Below are 16535 nucleotides of genomic sequence, written 5' to 3' on the forward strand. Positions count from 1 at the left end.
AATCTCTTCAATTTAAAAACAAACTATTTTTATATTTGTTATTTTTTGTTTTCTGGAATGATATGAGAAACTATCTCATTATTCTGTCATTGTTGGATAACCAGTTTTTATTCTACTTAGGATAGTTCTTCTTTGGGGCTCCTTGTCTCTCAGGGACTTCTGGATTGGTCCCTTACCCCTCCCTGCTCTCCACCCATGGGGTTGTCTTTCTCTTCCCAATAAAGACCTTAGTTTCAGAGAGAAGCTGCTTGTTATTCTGGTTCTTTCTTCTCTGGCCCTTAGTAGAATTGAGATGGATTTCTTTGCTAAGTTTTTGGGCCATGATGTTATTCATGCTGTATGCATGTATTTCCTATTGCATGTGGCTTCTGTGTGGTTATGACCTCTATTGGTGTGATGGAGAGGGAGCACTTGGGGGGTAATGGGTGGGGGAGAAGTCACCTCGGGGTGAAGGCATGTGGGAGTAACTGATTTCTATTCTATTCAAGATACTATTTTGCTGGCTCTTATCCCGCATGGACTGGAAGGACCTCTGGCTTGGTCCCTTAGTCCTCCCTGTTTCCACCCATGGAAGTGGTCTTTCTCTTCCCAGTAAGGACCTTGGGTCTCAGGAGAATCGATTTGTAGTTTAATTTCCACAACTAGTCTATCTGCCTGCTGGTATCTCTTGCTAGTGAGGGGAGAGCTTTCCTAAACCTGTCTCATTCCCTTCAATCTGTGTGGGTTATTTTCTGTACCAGTGTTTGCTTCCAGACCCGAGTTTCACCAATCCCTTGGGATTGGGGCATGAGGCTTCTGCTTCATGCCATGACCATATGACTTACTTGAATATCTTTATGGGAAACATATTGAGCATATGAAATTTCCTGTGACTTCATAAAAAATTTAAATGATACAGATGATAACTCAGATTGCAGGCCCATTTTTGTTTGTTTGTTTTTGGGCCACACCCGGCGGTGCTCAGGGGTTACTCCTGGCTGTCTGCTCAGAAATAGCTCCTGGCAGCCACGGGGGACCATATGGGACACCGGGATTTGAACCAATCACATTTGGTCCTGGATCGGCTGCTTGCAAGGCAAATGCCGCTGTGCTATCTCTCCGGGCCCTACAGGCCCATTTTTAATTTAAGTTGTGGTTATAGTTTTACTTCTGGTTACGTAGGTTTTGTTTGAAAATAACTCTTGGAGTTAGATCCTCTTTGTTGGCTTCTTTGCGCTCTTGTCAGGAGCATGATCTGAGGAGCACTAAGGTCTTTCCGACATCTACTGAGGCATTAGAACACGTTTCTCTTTTAGCTCTACGGTGCTACCTGCACTAGGAGTGTCATTACTAATGCTGAAACCCTTTTGTGTCTTGATGAGAAACTGTGCATTCTGGTGAGAGCTCAGTGTTCATTATTGACATTTTCTTAGTAATTTGGAAAATGATTGGATTTTACAGTGAGAAGTGAATTTGATTTCTTGTTTGATTTTTTTTATAAGGTTCTCTGTTTGCTTTGATTTTTCCTGAATGTAGTTCAGGGACATACAGTCATTCCATATTAAAACTGTTTTCATTATACCAAGACTATGTTTTGAGAGAGAGCCCTTATGATGATCTTTAATAATCTGTTCATTTCTTTTTCTTGACAGTCTAGGGTTTCTTGTTGCCTCCTTATTGTAGTGGGAAATTCATGTTTTTATAACCTTTCCATATTTATTGAGGGTTAAAACTCAGTTACAAGATACCTGAGCTCATGCTCCTAAGTTGGCCTCCATGTTTCCCAATGATGCACTGGACATCATTTCTGTGAATGTGGGGTGTCCTGCCACCTGAGCACTCTGGGTGCTAGCATGAATGAGCAGCTCTCTAGTCCCCATGAATCCTGTCTGGGTCCTGTCAGTCCTGTTCATGACTCCGCAGGGCTCTCTGGTGTCAGATGATGCTGTGGAATAGTTGCTTTTGCCATAACCTCACTAACTTCCAGCACCTGCCAGAATAAGAAGACACTGCCTACAAACTCCTATCACCTGACCTGGGAGCTATGGGTCATGCAAATGACAGAAAAAGCAGGATCTGAGTTTACAAGAAAGCTCAGCCCAGCCCTCACTGGACAAAGTGACGACAAGTGGACTCACACATCAGTAGTTATGATGCAAAGTGGATGCCAAGCCAGAGATGGGCAGCGAGTAATCTACAGTGCCCTCTTACCCTCCTTGCCTGTTTGAACTCAGAGCAGAGGCTCTGGCCTTGAGACCTCAAGGTCAAGATGATCACAACCTTGAAAGGGCTGAGAGCTCATATGATCCAGCTATACCACTTCTAGAGATATACCCTAGGAACAGAAAAATACAATTCAAAAATCCCTTCCTCACACCTATGTTCATTGCAGCACTATTTACAATAGCCAGACTCTGGAAACAACCAAGATGCCCTTCAACAGATGAATGGCTAAAGAAACTGTGGTACATATACACAATGGAATATTACACAGTTGTCAGGAGAGATGAAGTCATGAAATTTTCCTATGCATGGATGTACATGGAATCTATTATGCTGAGTGAAATAAGTCAGAGGGAGAGAGATAGATGCAGAATAGTCTCATCATCTATGGGTTTTAAGAAAAACGAAAGACATTTTTGCAATAATTCTCAGAGTCAAAAGAGAGGAGAGCTGGAAGGTCCAGCTCACGACATGAAGTTCACCACAAAGAGTGATGAGTGCTGTTAGAGAAATAACTACATTGAGAACTATCCTAACAATGTGAATGAATAAGCAAAGTAGAAAGCCTGTCTAGAGTACAGGTGGGGGTGGGGTGGGGAGGAGGGATATTTGCCACATTGGTGATGGGAATGTTGCACTGGTGAAGGGGGATGTTCTTTACATGACTGAAACCCAATCATATTTGTAATCAAGGTGTTTAAATAAAGATATTAATAAAAATAGCTAAAATTTCAAGCAAATAAGAAGGGCTGGGAGCTGTTTGGTATGGGGGAAATTGGTGAAGGCATTTCTGCAAATGAAATGAAAGAGAGAGAGAAGAGAGCGGGGAGGGAAGAGAGAGAATATCTGTCCCAGAGACAGCTAGGGGGAAAGGCAGCAGGGAGGACAGGAGGGAAACTGAGGACATTGGTGACAGGAAATGCCCTTACGAAGGATGTTGGACATTGCATGGCTGCTCAATCATGGACAACTTTGTCCTCGTGCATCTCACAGTGACTCAACTGAAAATGTATTTATTAAAAATATGAGTAAGAATTCAATAAATTATCACCCTGCTGAAAGCTTGCAAATAGTCACAGAAAGAATCCATCTTGTCATTGGTGATTCTGGCTTTTAACCAGTCCTGTCTGTCCAGCCGTGCTGTAAATACCATGGATCTAAAGGCAGATAAGTACGCAGTAAGGGACCCTCCTCGCCAGGAATGCCCGACAAATTAAGCTCATAAAACAGTCACAGAGTTGAGAGCAGCGGCGATAATTAGTAGCTCCCACATCTACTCTGACCTCTGAGTTGATCTGCCATCCTTGAGGAGTCCCTTGTGCTTGTATGTTATGAGGCCTGTCTATGGAGCACCACAGACGACAGGAAGCTGTGTGGAGACCCAAGGTTTATCTGCCTGTGAAGAAAGAATCTGGTTTTATTAGCACCTGTTGGAAGGAAGGAGCACCCAGAGCTGTGACTCGTAAAGAGTTGTGTAGCTCTTTGGCTTACGTCCCAGTGTTCAGGGTGTGAGAACCAGGCTGCAGACCTCACTGGCCACTGTCCTTCATCCCCTACTGCAATGATGGGTGCTTCCAGAGCACACATGTGGGGCTATTTACCCCCAAATGCAAGTGGCTTGTTCTACACCCCACGTCAACTCTCATAGGTGATGACAAGTGACCTTCCAAAGCAACTTCTCTTCCCTCCTGCCCATGGAACTGCTAGGGTCCAGAATCGAAGGATGAGACTACTCAAGTGAAATAAAGTTTAATGCTATAATCCATCTGACAAAACAATCCCCACACTGGCCAGTCAAGGCCCCCTCCTGAAGGAGATGAGCCCCAACCAATGTCATGAGGAAGATTATACAGGGAAGGGATATAGGGAAGGTCCAGCTTTCTGGTGATCTTTAAAATAATTGGCTCTTGTCTAGGGGTACCTTCATGCTGAACCCTTGTTTCCTTCCTGATAGGCTACCTGCTATGGCCAGGTAGCTTGGGGTGGGGTCTATGAAAATAGGTTTGTGGAGAGCTACACCATGTGCTTCTTACAAAATGGCGCCTCTCCCTGCTCAGAATCTGAGAAGAAACCTGCCATGTGGCCCTTCCAAAATGGCGTCCCTCCTTGTTCAGAATCTAGGTCCCAACAGAACATACCAAAATCACGGCCAGTGGTAAATGCCACACTGGAGGGCCCCTAAGTTTCACTCACTGTGATTCTACCTGCTGTTGTCCAGGGCAGTGCCATCACTCTCCTTGTTCCCTGAGAGCACCTACAGTCAGTCGCAGGTGGTGATGGAAGGAAGAGCCTGTCAGCTAATCCTTCTCTGAAAGAAGTTGCTAGTGAGGCAGCCAAGATACATATCCTTGGCCCAGCTCTGACACTGAAGTCCAAGGACACACGCAAGTAGGGCTTCAAGGCGGCAGCAACATCTGACCCCCAACACCTCGGGGAGGTATTGGGCCTAGGATCCACTCACCGCCCCCTTCTCTTTCCTCTGTGGATGGCCCGAGGGTGTGGTGGCTGAGGGGCACCCATGTGCCTTGCTGTGATGCTCACACATGGGGATTGAGGCACTGGTGGGATGCATGTCCAAGCCACTGTACTCACAACCAGGGAGGTGCTCAGCAGAGGTGACATGCTTTGACTGGACACCTGCAGATGTCTCGCCCTCTAACTGCGAGAACACACCTGCCTGGGTGGAAATAGCTTGTGGTGCCTCAGGGTCCCAGGGGACAGAGTCACACCTCGTCTTTATTTTCAAGTGAGGCAGCCCTGAGGTCCAACTCTTCACATATGCTCCTAGGAGAGACATTTTAGCCACTGATTCCCACCTCTCCAGCGAGGGCTGCTCGTCAGAGTTAGGAGTTTGGGAGACTGGGATCCCCTCTGGCTCCCCTAAAGGGAGAGAGGTGCAGAAAGGGGGGTGTGAAAGTGAGCTCTGAGCTTATCTTCCTGAGCAAGGCCAGAAAAGAGCATGTCCTGGGAGCCATTTGGTGTAATCACCGGCATCTTGATGTCTAAAAATCATTTATGCTTTTTCTTTTTAGTGTTTTTCTATAATGCTTCGTTTTTGCTCACATACCCAATGGCAAAAATAAATGTGTGAATTGTGGCTCCGTTAAACACTCATCGATCTAATAAGTACTAGGCAAATGTGTAATTTGGGGGAATGTTTGTTTGAAGGGAGGCCAAGAAGAACCTAAAGAGAAATCCTGCTCTTAAGATGTGCCCGAAAGGGAGGAGTTAACGTGCGAAGATTTGGCAAGTGGCTCCTGAGAAGGATCCTGGTGAGGTTTCAGACTTCTTGGGAATCCGTTCGCCTGCATGTGTTTTCACATGCACCAGAATTCTGCCTGTTGAACTTTACAGCTTTTGGATAAGAAACATGTTTTGGAGAAAACACAGGGAGTTTCCCTGAAAAACAGGTCTTCAGATTCCTTAGATAAAATGGTTGAATATTGATTCCTTGTATAGTTTATGGGCGCTTGGCTGAATTATTTACTAAACAGTCCAGGTTATTAGTCAAGGCTCAACAGTTAAAGAAAAACATTAAAAATGGAGTCAGCCAAGTTGGGAAGTCAGTTGATTTCTGTTTCTGGCTCTACGGTGAACTTCAGAAGAAGAGAGTTCACCTGAAAATAACCCAATACCGGGTCTCTGGCCAGATAGAGACTGATTGGTTCCGACACCCCCATACCCACCACACTGGGCCCTTCTGGGTGGCAGCGTGTGGCAGAATCGGGGCACAATTAATGGATCCAGCCACCCAGGGCGCCCAACTGTCAGGCGCCTTCAGATCCCGCTCAGGCATCGCGCGTTAGAGATTTGTGATGAAAAGCACCGGTATTGATTTTCCCATAATGGAGTGTAAAAGAGAAATGGACGGGTTTGGTGGCAGGAATTTTCATGGGGTGCTAAATTGGAGGATTACTTGCAAACAGCAGTACTGATCAAGCTCGCTGTCCATCTCGGTGGTGGGGCCTCGCTATGAAAATGAGACATCAATAACGGCCCTCACCCCCACCCACAGAAATTCAAATGCACCTGTCAACTTGATGAAGCACTCGCCTGGAGGGAGGCATTGTTTACATTTTCACTCTATTCTTCAGAAAAAGTGAGAGTCTAATTATTTCTCCCCCTGTAAATTAATGCTGACTCCGATGGTTAGCGCGGCTCGGTCTGGAGACATCTTTTGGAAAGTTAAATAATAGATCAAATCCATCATGCGTTATACAATATGTCTCTCTGCTGTCTTCCCTGGGTGCTCTTTTCCTCTCCCCAACAGCTCACGTCTTCTCTCTCTCATCATAACCCTGCATCTCTCTCTCTTTCGCTTGTGTCTCTCTGTGTCTGTCTCTGTCTCTCTTTCACATAACCCTGCATCTCTCTTTCTCTGTGTTTCTTGTGTGTGTGTGTGTGTGTGTGTGTGTGCGTGCGCTCGTGTGTCTATCCCTCTCTCTCACACACATAACCCTGCATCGCTCTTTTTCTCTAATCTCTGTGTCTGTGTCTGTCTGTCTCTCTCCCCTTGCCACAATCTTTGTTGACCAGTACTCAATAAATTTCAACATGTACAACTTCCTTCTCCTCTTTTACTGCCCTTGTTTAGTTATTCCTTTATTCAAAATCCAATCCTGGATATGATTTTTAAATCTGTGTCTGCTTTTTACTCTTTCCTACAGTTTTTGTTGTTGTTGTTGTTGTTGTTCGGAGGCTTCCCAAGCAGTGCTCAAGGGTCTGGAGGTCCCTCCTGAAGATATTCTGCCTCTGGGGCCATCGGTTCAGGGCTCAGTCTGGAGGTTATGGTGGTGAAGTGCTTCTGCAGCACCTTAGGGACTGTCTCTGGTGCTGTTCAGGGGATGATGAGGTGGTGGGAATTCGATTAGTGTCATGTGGACCATGTGCAGGGCCCTAACCCTGTGCTATGGCTCCACATGGTCTCTGTCCACTCTCAAGTCATGCCGTCTCTCCTGCCGACTTTGGTAAGCCACAGGGTTCATTTTCCTCAGCACAAATCCAGCTTTTCCTCGCTCTCTCTTGGGTATATCTTGCTAAAATATCGATCTTGATCCTCACTCCACAGTGGCTCCACCAATAAACTCCCCCTCAACGGCCTCATAGATTTTGCCATCAACTGCTCCTTCCTGCTCGTTCTCTCCCCCATATATGAATCCTCCCTGGAAGCAATTTCTTCCTGGGGAGCAATAAAGGCTGCAGGAAGAAATGGTTTCTAGGGGGTTCCTATAGACACCCAGGCTCAGTTACAAGAGCTTTGGGTTATCTGAGAACGCAGACACTGGATCCACTTATGCAGAAGAGGCTAAGAAGTTTGTCCCATCACATGGAGGGGCCTGTCAGAGGTTCTTAGAGAGAAAGCATGTGAGACAGAGATGCTTGAATGTCCAGTGCTGGAGAGAAAATTCCCAGGGTTGGGGGTTAATGCACTTGTCTTGCATGTCCAACATGGCATCCCATAGATCCCATGAGCCTGACACCAGGAGTGAGTCCTGAGCACAGAGCCAGGAGTGAACCCTGTATTAGAGCCAGGAGTGAACTCTGAGCACAGAACTAGGAGTTATCCTTGAGCACAGGGCCAGGAGTGAGTCCTTAGCATGGAGCCAGAAGTGAGCCCTGAGCACAGAGATGAGAGAAAGTGTCTACCAACGTGCCCCCCTCCCCAACTAAGATAAAAACAATTCTTGGGAAATAGCCTATTTGAAGGTCCATGCCCAGTCCCAGGCCCAGGTCTGAGACGTCTTTCCCTTCTAAAGCACCCCTAGACCCCAGCTGGATCTCTGTTCATCTCCTTGGGTGTGAATCTCACGCCGACTTCCAGCCTCACCTTCTCTCTGTTTCTCTCCAGTGGCACATTCTGCCTGAGTTCAGGACATAAAAACACAAAAACCATGGGAAACACTTGAAGTGGGCGTTTTCCACACCAGCAATACGACAGCTCTGTAAATATCTCTCCACAGAACTAATTGAACCAAGAGAAAATAAACAATGATACCTTTTGGCTAAAATAGTAAAACAATTTAATAACATCCTGATTTCAAACTCATTAGCTTTGAAATCAATTTTTGATCCTGGGCTTCTTAGGCCTTAACGTTTCTGTTCTAGGCCTGGAAAGTCTCGTACTGTAGAACAGATGTGAAGACTTTCCCCTCCCCAGTTAAAGGATGCTACTTGAATGTGTAAAACAACTTGTGGGAAGATGTTCTCTAAGTGTTCCTTTATTTATTTACGATTCTTTTGCATGTCTTGAAAATTCTATGGGGATGAAAACTGGGTTTAATGTCCTGTCTCCTTTCTTTCCTGATAGGTGGGCCGGGCCAATGTCTCCAGGAGCATCTGTGACTGTCTCCGCATTTGAGGGGGAAGTGATGGGTCCTGGTGGTCCCCTGACTCTCTAGAAATGGGAGTAGTAGCTCTTCTTCTTGGCAGTGTGTCTGGCTGCCCATCGGGTGGTGACAGTTAAAGAATGTAGTTGATAAGAATTGAGTCATCGCTGCTCATTTATGAGTGATGGTGAGGAGTTTCTTCCATCCAACTAAGTGACCTCTCTACCTGGACATCTATGCATTTATTTGAAAATCATGCTTCTCTCTGGAGGTATTATGGGTGGGGTCACATGCTGTTTCTCAGCATTTTCATTATCACTGTTCATTTTTCCCAAAGGCCAACACCATTCACCGGTGTGTGGACACAGATAACATTGACGTCACTCCATTCTCCTCCTCATCCTTCACCTTCAAATGTGGCACTTTTTGTTGTCCACTGGGCATTCTATGCCCAAACTTCTTTCTCCTGGGTTTCACATGTGCTTCTCAACACATGCCCTGCTTCACAGGCATCAAGACTTTGCAAAATTCTGGCTTTGCACACTCTCCTGCCTCACTTTTTCATCAGAAGAGGGGTCTTCGTTTTATTTCCATGTGTTATTAAATTTGTATCTTCATCTCAAGGTGTTGGTTTTCTTTAAGTCAGCAATAGAAAGAAATTTGTTTGATTTTTGGATTCAGCCACTTCCTTAACCATTTCATGCCTGCCTCATTTCTTGAAGGTTCCATCTAGACCTTGTGTACTGAGAGACCCAAAACACCCTTTGCATGTGGTGATGTATGAGGGACATTTCTCATACCCATATCCTCATACTGCACTCTTGTTGCAAAGCTATTGTTACTGGATCTAGAGGTTGGCACATGTCTGTTCCTCATCACCTGGATCTATTTTGTTTTCTTTTGTTATTCATGGATTTTTCCTTTCTACATTATTTATTATTTTATTTTTCTACTCGTTTGAAGAATTTTTACTTAGCATTGATTGGTCTTCATTAGTTTGACTACGAATTGCTCAATCAAGGCTAGTTGTAACTTTTTTCTATGTGAGCTTCGCTGACATTTTTGTCAGAAGAAATTTTCAACTTACTTGACTTTTTCATTGTCACAAGTGCCAAGAGCTCTTTCTGCAATTTTCGCCATCTGCAACTTTTAAATTTCATGTCTGCCTTTTCATTTGGTCTTTGCTTTGTGTCTGTTTTCCTTCTTTTTGTGTTTTCCCTCTAGTCTTCAAATCACATCATTTTCTTTGGTCTCCCTCGACAGCATCTTGTCTTTCTCCTGTTGCTGAAGTAACTAAAGCATGTGTGTGTGTGTGTGTGTGTGTGTGTGTGTGTGTGTGTTAAAATTTCTAGAATTCTCATGTGACCTTTTCTTATGTTTTCATTTTTATGCTGATGTTCTTATCCATTGTTGTTCATTGGCACTGTACTTTTCTTTAATTCTTTGAGTACTTTGAGATGCTAAAACATAGTTTTGAGAGATCTGCAAAGTCTTCATTCTCAAACTCTACTTTCTGGACCGTGCAAAGTTTGATTTTTATTTCATTGCCTGATCTTTCTGTCAAAGGTCAGAAATGCATCGAATTGTTGATGCTTTTGCTATTTCAGATCTTGCACCTTCTACAGCGTAGAGATTCTCAGTTCTGGGTCTTTCCTGTGAAGAGTGTGTCACGTTGATTTCACACATCATGAACTGACTTGATGACCACCTTGAATCTCTGGCCTCTGGGCTTTTGACATTGGAAGGCAGAAGCTAAGGAAAACCCAATGGAGCAAAGACCTTTGAAAATCTCCTTTCACGTGACCTTCCTCAGATCCAAGCTGTCTCTTCAACACACCCCACCTAGGCTTGATTTTTAGTCTTGCGAGATCAGACTCTATTCAAGTGACCTCTGTCCTCTGGGAAGGTCACGCCTCTGACATCCCTTCGTTGGTCTCTCGGTCTCACTCCTGCATCTTTTCTTGGCCCCTTCCCAGCTCCTGCCTGACAGGACTCAGAGGCTCTTCTATGCTCATGCCACTCTTGGCTCCTTGGCCAGTGCTCTTGAAACTCTTAGCATGGTTCCTGGTTGACGCCAGTCTCCTCAGCTGCTTCAACTCACCAGGATGTCAGAGTCCTTCTCAGTCTCAGTACCCCCTGGTAGTTGGGAAATTGTCCCCAAGGAAAGACCCTGTGTGGCCAGAAGGTTTATCCTCAGAATTCTCCTCTATCAAGTGCTTGGATTGCTTTATGTAATTGTCTGCAAAAATTAACTTAACTTTCACTTCTCAGCTGATATATTTGTTAAGGGAAGTGACATTTTAGAAACAGTTACTGGAGCATCACAGGACTGCTCGGGTATGCATGAAAGAAAGAACAAGAGGAAAAGGTGGAGGGGCAGATGCAATGATAACTTATTTTATTTTAATATATAAAATCTTTATTTAAGCACCATGATTATAAGCATGATTGTAGTTGGGTTTCAGTCATAAACAGAACATACCCCTTCGCCAGTGCAACATTCCCATCACCAATGGTCCCCCTCCCTCCTTCTCATCCCTTGCCCAATGATGACTTCTTGCCTGGGCCAGGATGCGTGTCTGTCATGGGAGGAGTGACAGGAACTGATGGTCTCAACAGGCTGTGAGTCGGGCCAGTGACCATCCACTCGCACCATCTCGGTTACAGTTTTGAGCATGTCTGGCACTTGTGGACCCATCTCTGGGGTCAGGTAACAAACAGGTAAAGGGCCCCTGAATTCAGTTTACACATATGTCCAGAGTCCCTGAGGTCACACAGTACAGGGATCTTAAGGTCATATATGTTTAGGTTCTAAAGTCACACAGAACAGGTTCCCTGTGTTTACATAGTTCCAGACACACGTGCTTGGGTTCCAGCTTGGTCTCTGTCTTTGCCTTCCAGCCTCTGCTTCTGCATCTCTTGGGGCAAGCAGGTCATGGCAGCCCCTGTGGATGGCCCCACTGTCCCTTCCCCAGTCCAGCATAGCTCTAGATTCCTGCCTGCTGGTCCCCTTGGGAACACAGCCAGGACCTGTGCTCAGGAGCCTCGTTCTAGAAGTTTCCCGAACATGGGACATTCCGGTGAGTGGTCATCCATTGCTGCCCACACCCCACTCTGTTCCCTTTGTTCCAAGAGACTTACCACATGTCTCAGCCCCAAACAGAGGTTGACCTTGGACCTTTTATTAGATTCCATCTCTGACCTCTCTGCAGAGTGGGTATGAGCAAGGGGACAATGCTGGACCCGAGGATTTGAGAAGAGCCTTTGGCACAAGGACCAAGTTGAACCACTGGGGGGTCTTCTAAGCAGTACTTAGGACCCCCCCTTCCAGAGACTCACAGTTGACTGGGCAGCTGGTTTAATTCAGTGGCCCAAGAATGCTCAACTGATTCAGCCCCGAGAGGCTGGGGTGCTCCATACATGCTGGTGATGTTTATTGGTTTTTGGGGGTCCATCTAGCCATACTCAAGAGAACCATGTGATGCCAGGAGCCCAGCTTGGGTCATGTAGCATGGTCAACACAGACCCTCCCCATCCTGTTTTTATTGTTTTTAATTTTAATTTACTTTAAGAGCATATATACATAGATTCATAGTTGATTGTAATATATTTGTTTCCAGATAAATGGAAGCACAGTTATTAAGAAAAAATAAGAGAAAAAAGTATAAAAAAGAATAAGCAAATGTGTGAAAATTATTCTCTCTCCAATGAGAACATTGGCCATTGTCAGAAGGTTTAGTAGCTCTGGTCACTGGCTGAATACTCTGCTATCTCATTTGTTTCTGAAGACTGACTGTGTGAGGGGTGGAGAGGTATATATATGTTTATATACATACACATATATGTAATAATTTGGCATGGTCAGAAACTTAATTTCACTCTTGATCTTGTTCAGACAAGAATTTTTCTCATCTTGAACGAGTCCAATGGATTTGGATTAGGATGTTGGTTTTGACACACCATGAAGCAAGGCCAGGATCACGGCCAGCTGTTCATCTGTGTCCATCTCAGTCCATCACACATGCAGTCTCTTGTCCCCACAGTGCTCGAGAGCCATCTTTTCCACAGACTTTTATTGATTTAGAGATTCGTTGAACAGCTTTCTGATACTCCTCATGTATAAGGAGATCACCCCTCTTCAGTGTTGAAGATCAGCGACCCTTTCATGAGCACAAACCTGTCTTTTCTTTTCTCGGACCTGCTTTCCTCAGCTTTGCATCTGTCTCTGTTCACGACTGCGATTCCAGTCTGCCCCGTGCTCTGTTTTGTTCTGTACTTGGAGATCCTTCCCAAAGGAGGCGTCTTTCTCCTTCCTTCCTTCCTCCCTCCTGCCACCACCCTCACCTTCCTTGTCCCTACTCTCAGTGCTCCTGGCTTCTCAGTATGCCGGGGTTGACTCTGCACCCCTACATGAGAGAACCCAGGGGCTGACTCTGCTGGCATCCCAAACTTATTTGCTCCATGCTCATCCATCACTGCTCTGCGGGCTCACTCAGCAGTGCTCTCACACTCAGTCACTAGTTCTCTGGGGCTTACTTAGCAGTGATTTGGGCCTCATACAGTAGTCCTCTGAACCTCCCTCAACAGTGCTCTGAACTTCCATCTCAGCAATGCTCTGATGGATGTTCTGATGGATACTCTGATGGATGCTCCATCAACAGTGCTCTGGCACAGAAGCTCACATAGACAAATCACCAAGCAGCAAATACCCCAGGAGTCCTGCTAAATCCTTGTTCTTCTCATACTCCCTCTCGTGCTCTTCTGCCCTGTACCGTGCCCTCGCCAGCAGTGCCAGGCTCTGACCGTGTGCTCCGGGCTGCAGGAAGGGAGCTGGAGAGTGCTGACCCAAACACATGGGAGACACAGTTCTGGGGTCCCCTCTGAATCTCCCTACAATAACGTGCTGATGGGGAGCACGTGCTCACATGACAGGCACGTTACCTCTGCTTCTGCCGACAAGAGGTGTGGGCAGCTGTGCTCACAAGTCGACTTCCTGGCAAGGCAGCATGTTAGTACCTGCCTTAACTCGGCTCAGATTTACATAAATGCTTGTTCTCTGCTCTAATGGTTCTGTGGGAGAGGAATCTCGGGCAGAACTGCTTTACCCACCTTTCTCGTTTGCAGGAAAATCTCCTATTAAATATTTGCTCATTTGTTTTCAAGGCAACAAAAAAAGCAGAAAAGGTGGCTGGAGTGATAGCACAGCGGCAGGGTGGACCCAGATTTGATTCCTGACATCCCATATGGTCCTTTAAGCCAGGAGTGATTTGTGAGTGCAGAGCTAGCAGGAACCCCTGAGTGCCGCTGGGTGTGGCCCCAAAATCCGATCAATCAATGAAGTTAAAAATATAATTAAACTGCAAAATGGGCTGCATTTGAACCTGCTCTGGGACGCCTTTGCCACTGTCTTTCTTCCTGCCCTCAACTTGCTTTTCTGCCGACTGGTGGATTTTGTTGAGGCAATTTCATGAGTGGGTCAGACTCGGCACCCTCAATCTTTGCCTGCCTCCAACTGGGGCTCAAGACCCTCGCCTTGTCCTCCCCCAGATTTCTTCTCTCAGTCCAGCTCTCCTGTGCATGGTGGATGGGGGTCAGTTTGGTCTCAGGGGATACCCCAACATGTGACAGAAAGAAACTCAGTTTGCTAGATGTCATTCTACAGACCTTACCCCACCTGCCTGAGTGTGAGTGCTGGTGTTATTCTCCAGAAAAGGTAAAACACACGCATTTTCAGAAAGCCCCTCCCTAGAGAAATCACTCCTAAAGATGCCTCCTTCTCCCAGGAAGAGGCAGGGCCGTGGGTCGCCTGGATATGCCTGGACACCCCATTCATTCCCTTCCTCTGCTGAGCTGCCAGCCTGGCCTAAAATAAAATGAAATGGGTGCAGGTAGGGCGGTGATTAAATGCCACAGACCAGCATTTGGGAAAGCCGGACCCTCAGCATCTGGGCTTTCAAAGAACAGAAGGGCTCAGAGCCCAACTTGGGAAGCCAGTCTCGGCCTGGGGGAGCCGCAGCCAGCCCGTCCCAGCCTCAGTTCTTTCCTCGCAGCCACGGTCCCCATCTCCGACATGCACATCCTTCCCCCGTTTTCTTCTCTCTCTTTCTTTTTCTCTCTCATTTTACCCTGTCCTACTTTCCGAACCCAGGGAGGATTCAAAGCCAGTTTCCAAGCTGAATATTCCCGGTTGCCTCAGGCCGGCTCAAAGCTATTACCTGCAGGCGAGGCGCTCGCAGCCATTGGGGAAAGAGCCCAGAAGGCGGCTGACACCGGCTCCTCTGCGCAAAGAGGTTCAGGCCCCCCACATCTGCCTAGGAGGGAGAGTGTTCTCGGGGGTCACTTGCCGCTTATTCTACAGGGGTCCCCGTCCTCCAATGGCACATGATCTTTATCAGGCCCGAGGACGCAAAGATGGGCTTCTCCTGACTAGGCTTGGAAGACGGGGAGGAATTCTAGACACCCCTCCCAGAGCTTCTGCCTTGGACAGAGTGAGGCCGAGGAAGCACTGCAGTCCACTGCAGGCTTCCAGAACTTTCCAGCACCCCCCATCTTCCCCCCCCCCCCCAATAGAAGAGCTAGCTTTGGAGACTGACTTCCTTGTTGTCTCTCACCCACTCCAGCCTCCTTTGGCCTGGCTGCTAGGGTGGGCCACGGGAACAGGGGAAATTTCTCTATGAGGGTGTCCAGGGCACCCCAACGTTCCTGTCCTGGGAATCAGGGCGAGACCCATCCCCCAGGGCAGTTGGGCCCCAAGAGGCAAAAAAGTAGATGCTCACCAAGTAAGAATTTCCTACGAAGGAAGGGCTTCATGCCTGGGAGGGGGCTGGGGCCTGTTAAATTCCCAGTTCCCACCCTTGAGCACAGAGCTAGGAGCGATCCCTGAGTCAAAAAATCAAAAAATAAAAGAGCATCATTGGAGGAGACCAGCTGCAATGAAGGACCCCTATTTCTCTGCCTCGTCGTCCTTCCCATTGTCTTCCCCATTATTCTCGTCATCATCCATGGCCTACAAGTCCTCCGTGGACACAAGCAGCCTGTGCCTGGGTTCGGGAAGGCAGAGAACCAGAGGGAAGGACCAGGAAGGAGCAGGAGTCCTCCCTCTGGTGCTCCTGCAGGGGTCCTCAGAGGCAGGTAGAGAGTCTGGTTCTCAAGGCCCCAGGAGTCTGGGCAGTGCAGGGGTGATGAGGGACCACTGTTATGGGTGTGTGCAGGGGGTGATGGTTCCTGCAGGTCACAGGAGGCCCGAGAAATGCGTGTACTGTGACAGAGCTCGGGACAGTCATTCTGCCTTTCTCAATTGCCTGACATGCACGGACACCCCCACAGGCAGACAGCAACAACAACGTGGACACCATCAGAGATAGCCTAGCTGCCTGGGGTGAGTCTCGAACAGGACATCTAGGTTGCCTGTCCAGTCTGTGTCTCTTGTTCTGGCCATGGCCTGGCCCAAGGAGAGGAAATCTCTCCTGCTGGATGCTTGCCCCTTTTCTAGTGAGAATCAGGACCCAAGGAGTTTAGTTTGTTTGGGGGCCACACCTGGAGGCATTCAGAGGCTCCTCCAGGCTCTGTGCTCAGGAATCGTCCCTGGCATGTTCAGGGGACCTATGGTATGTCCTCGAATTGAGCATGAGTTGGCAGCATGCAAGGCAAATGCCCTACTCACTGTGTGCTATCTCTCCAGTCCCCAAGGAGGGTTATTTTGGGGGGGAGGCACACCCAGAGGCACACACAGAGGGGGTTACTCTGGGCAGGCTCGCGGGACCATCTGGGATGCCAAGAATTGAACCCAAGTTAGCCGTGTGCAAGGCAAACGCCTACCTGCTGTGCTATCACTTTGGCCCCCAAGGAAGTTTTTCTAGGGGAAGCACCAAACCCCATTCGTGAAATGGCTGTTACTTTTTTTATTCATCAACAGCATATTGTCACAGCTGCTCTAACCCTCAGTCAGGCAACCTGGGAACTTTTGCAGGTTCATCTGTGCAGGACGGACTTCCCACATTTGTCTTT

The 16535-nt window shown here is 47.1% G+C and overlaps 2 protein-coding genes across 3 annotated transcripts in view; one reads left to right on the forward strand and one right to left on the reverse strand.

Annotated features, from left to right (window-relative positions):
* The window catches only part of LOC125995956 (uncharacterized), a 120740-nt gene extending 118805 nt beyond the window's left edge, over nucleotides 1-1935 (forward strand). The window contains exon 20 of the mRNA XM_049764899.1: nucleotides 1903-1935. Within this exon, the coding sequence (XP_049620856.1) occupies nucleotides 1903-1935 (33 nt within the window). The remainder of the gene's footprint in view (nucleotides 1-1902) is intronic.
* The window catches only part of TMEM14C (transmembrane protein 14C), a 1060545-nt gene that overhangs the window by 403625 nt on the left and 640385 nt on the right, over nucleotides 1-16535 (reverse strand). The gene's annotated exons all lie outside the window — the stretch shown is intronic.

Source organism: Suncus etruscus, chromosome 18, assembly GCF_024139225.1.
Source record: "Suncus etruscus isolate mSunEtr1 chromosome 18, mSunEtr1.pri.cur, whole genome shotgun sequence".
Classification (NCBI taxonomy): Eukaryota; Metazoa; Chordata; class Mammalia; order Eulipotyphla; family Soricidae; genus Suncus; species Suncus etruscus.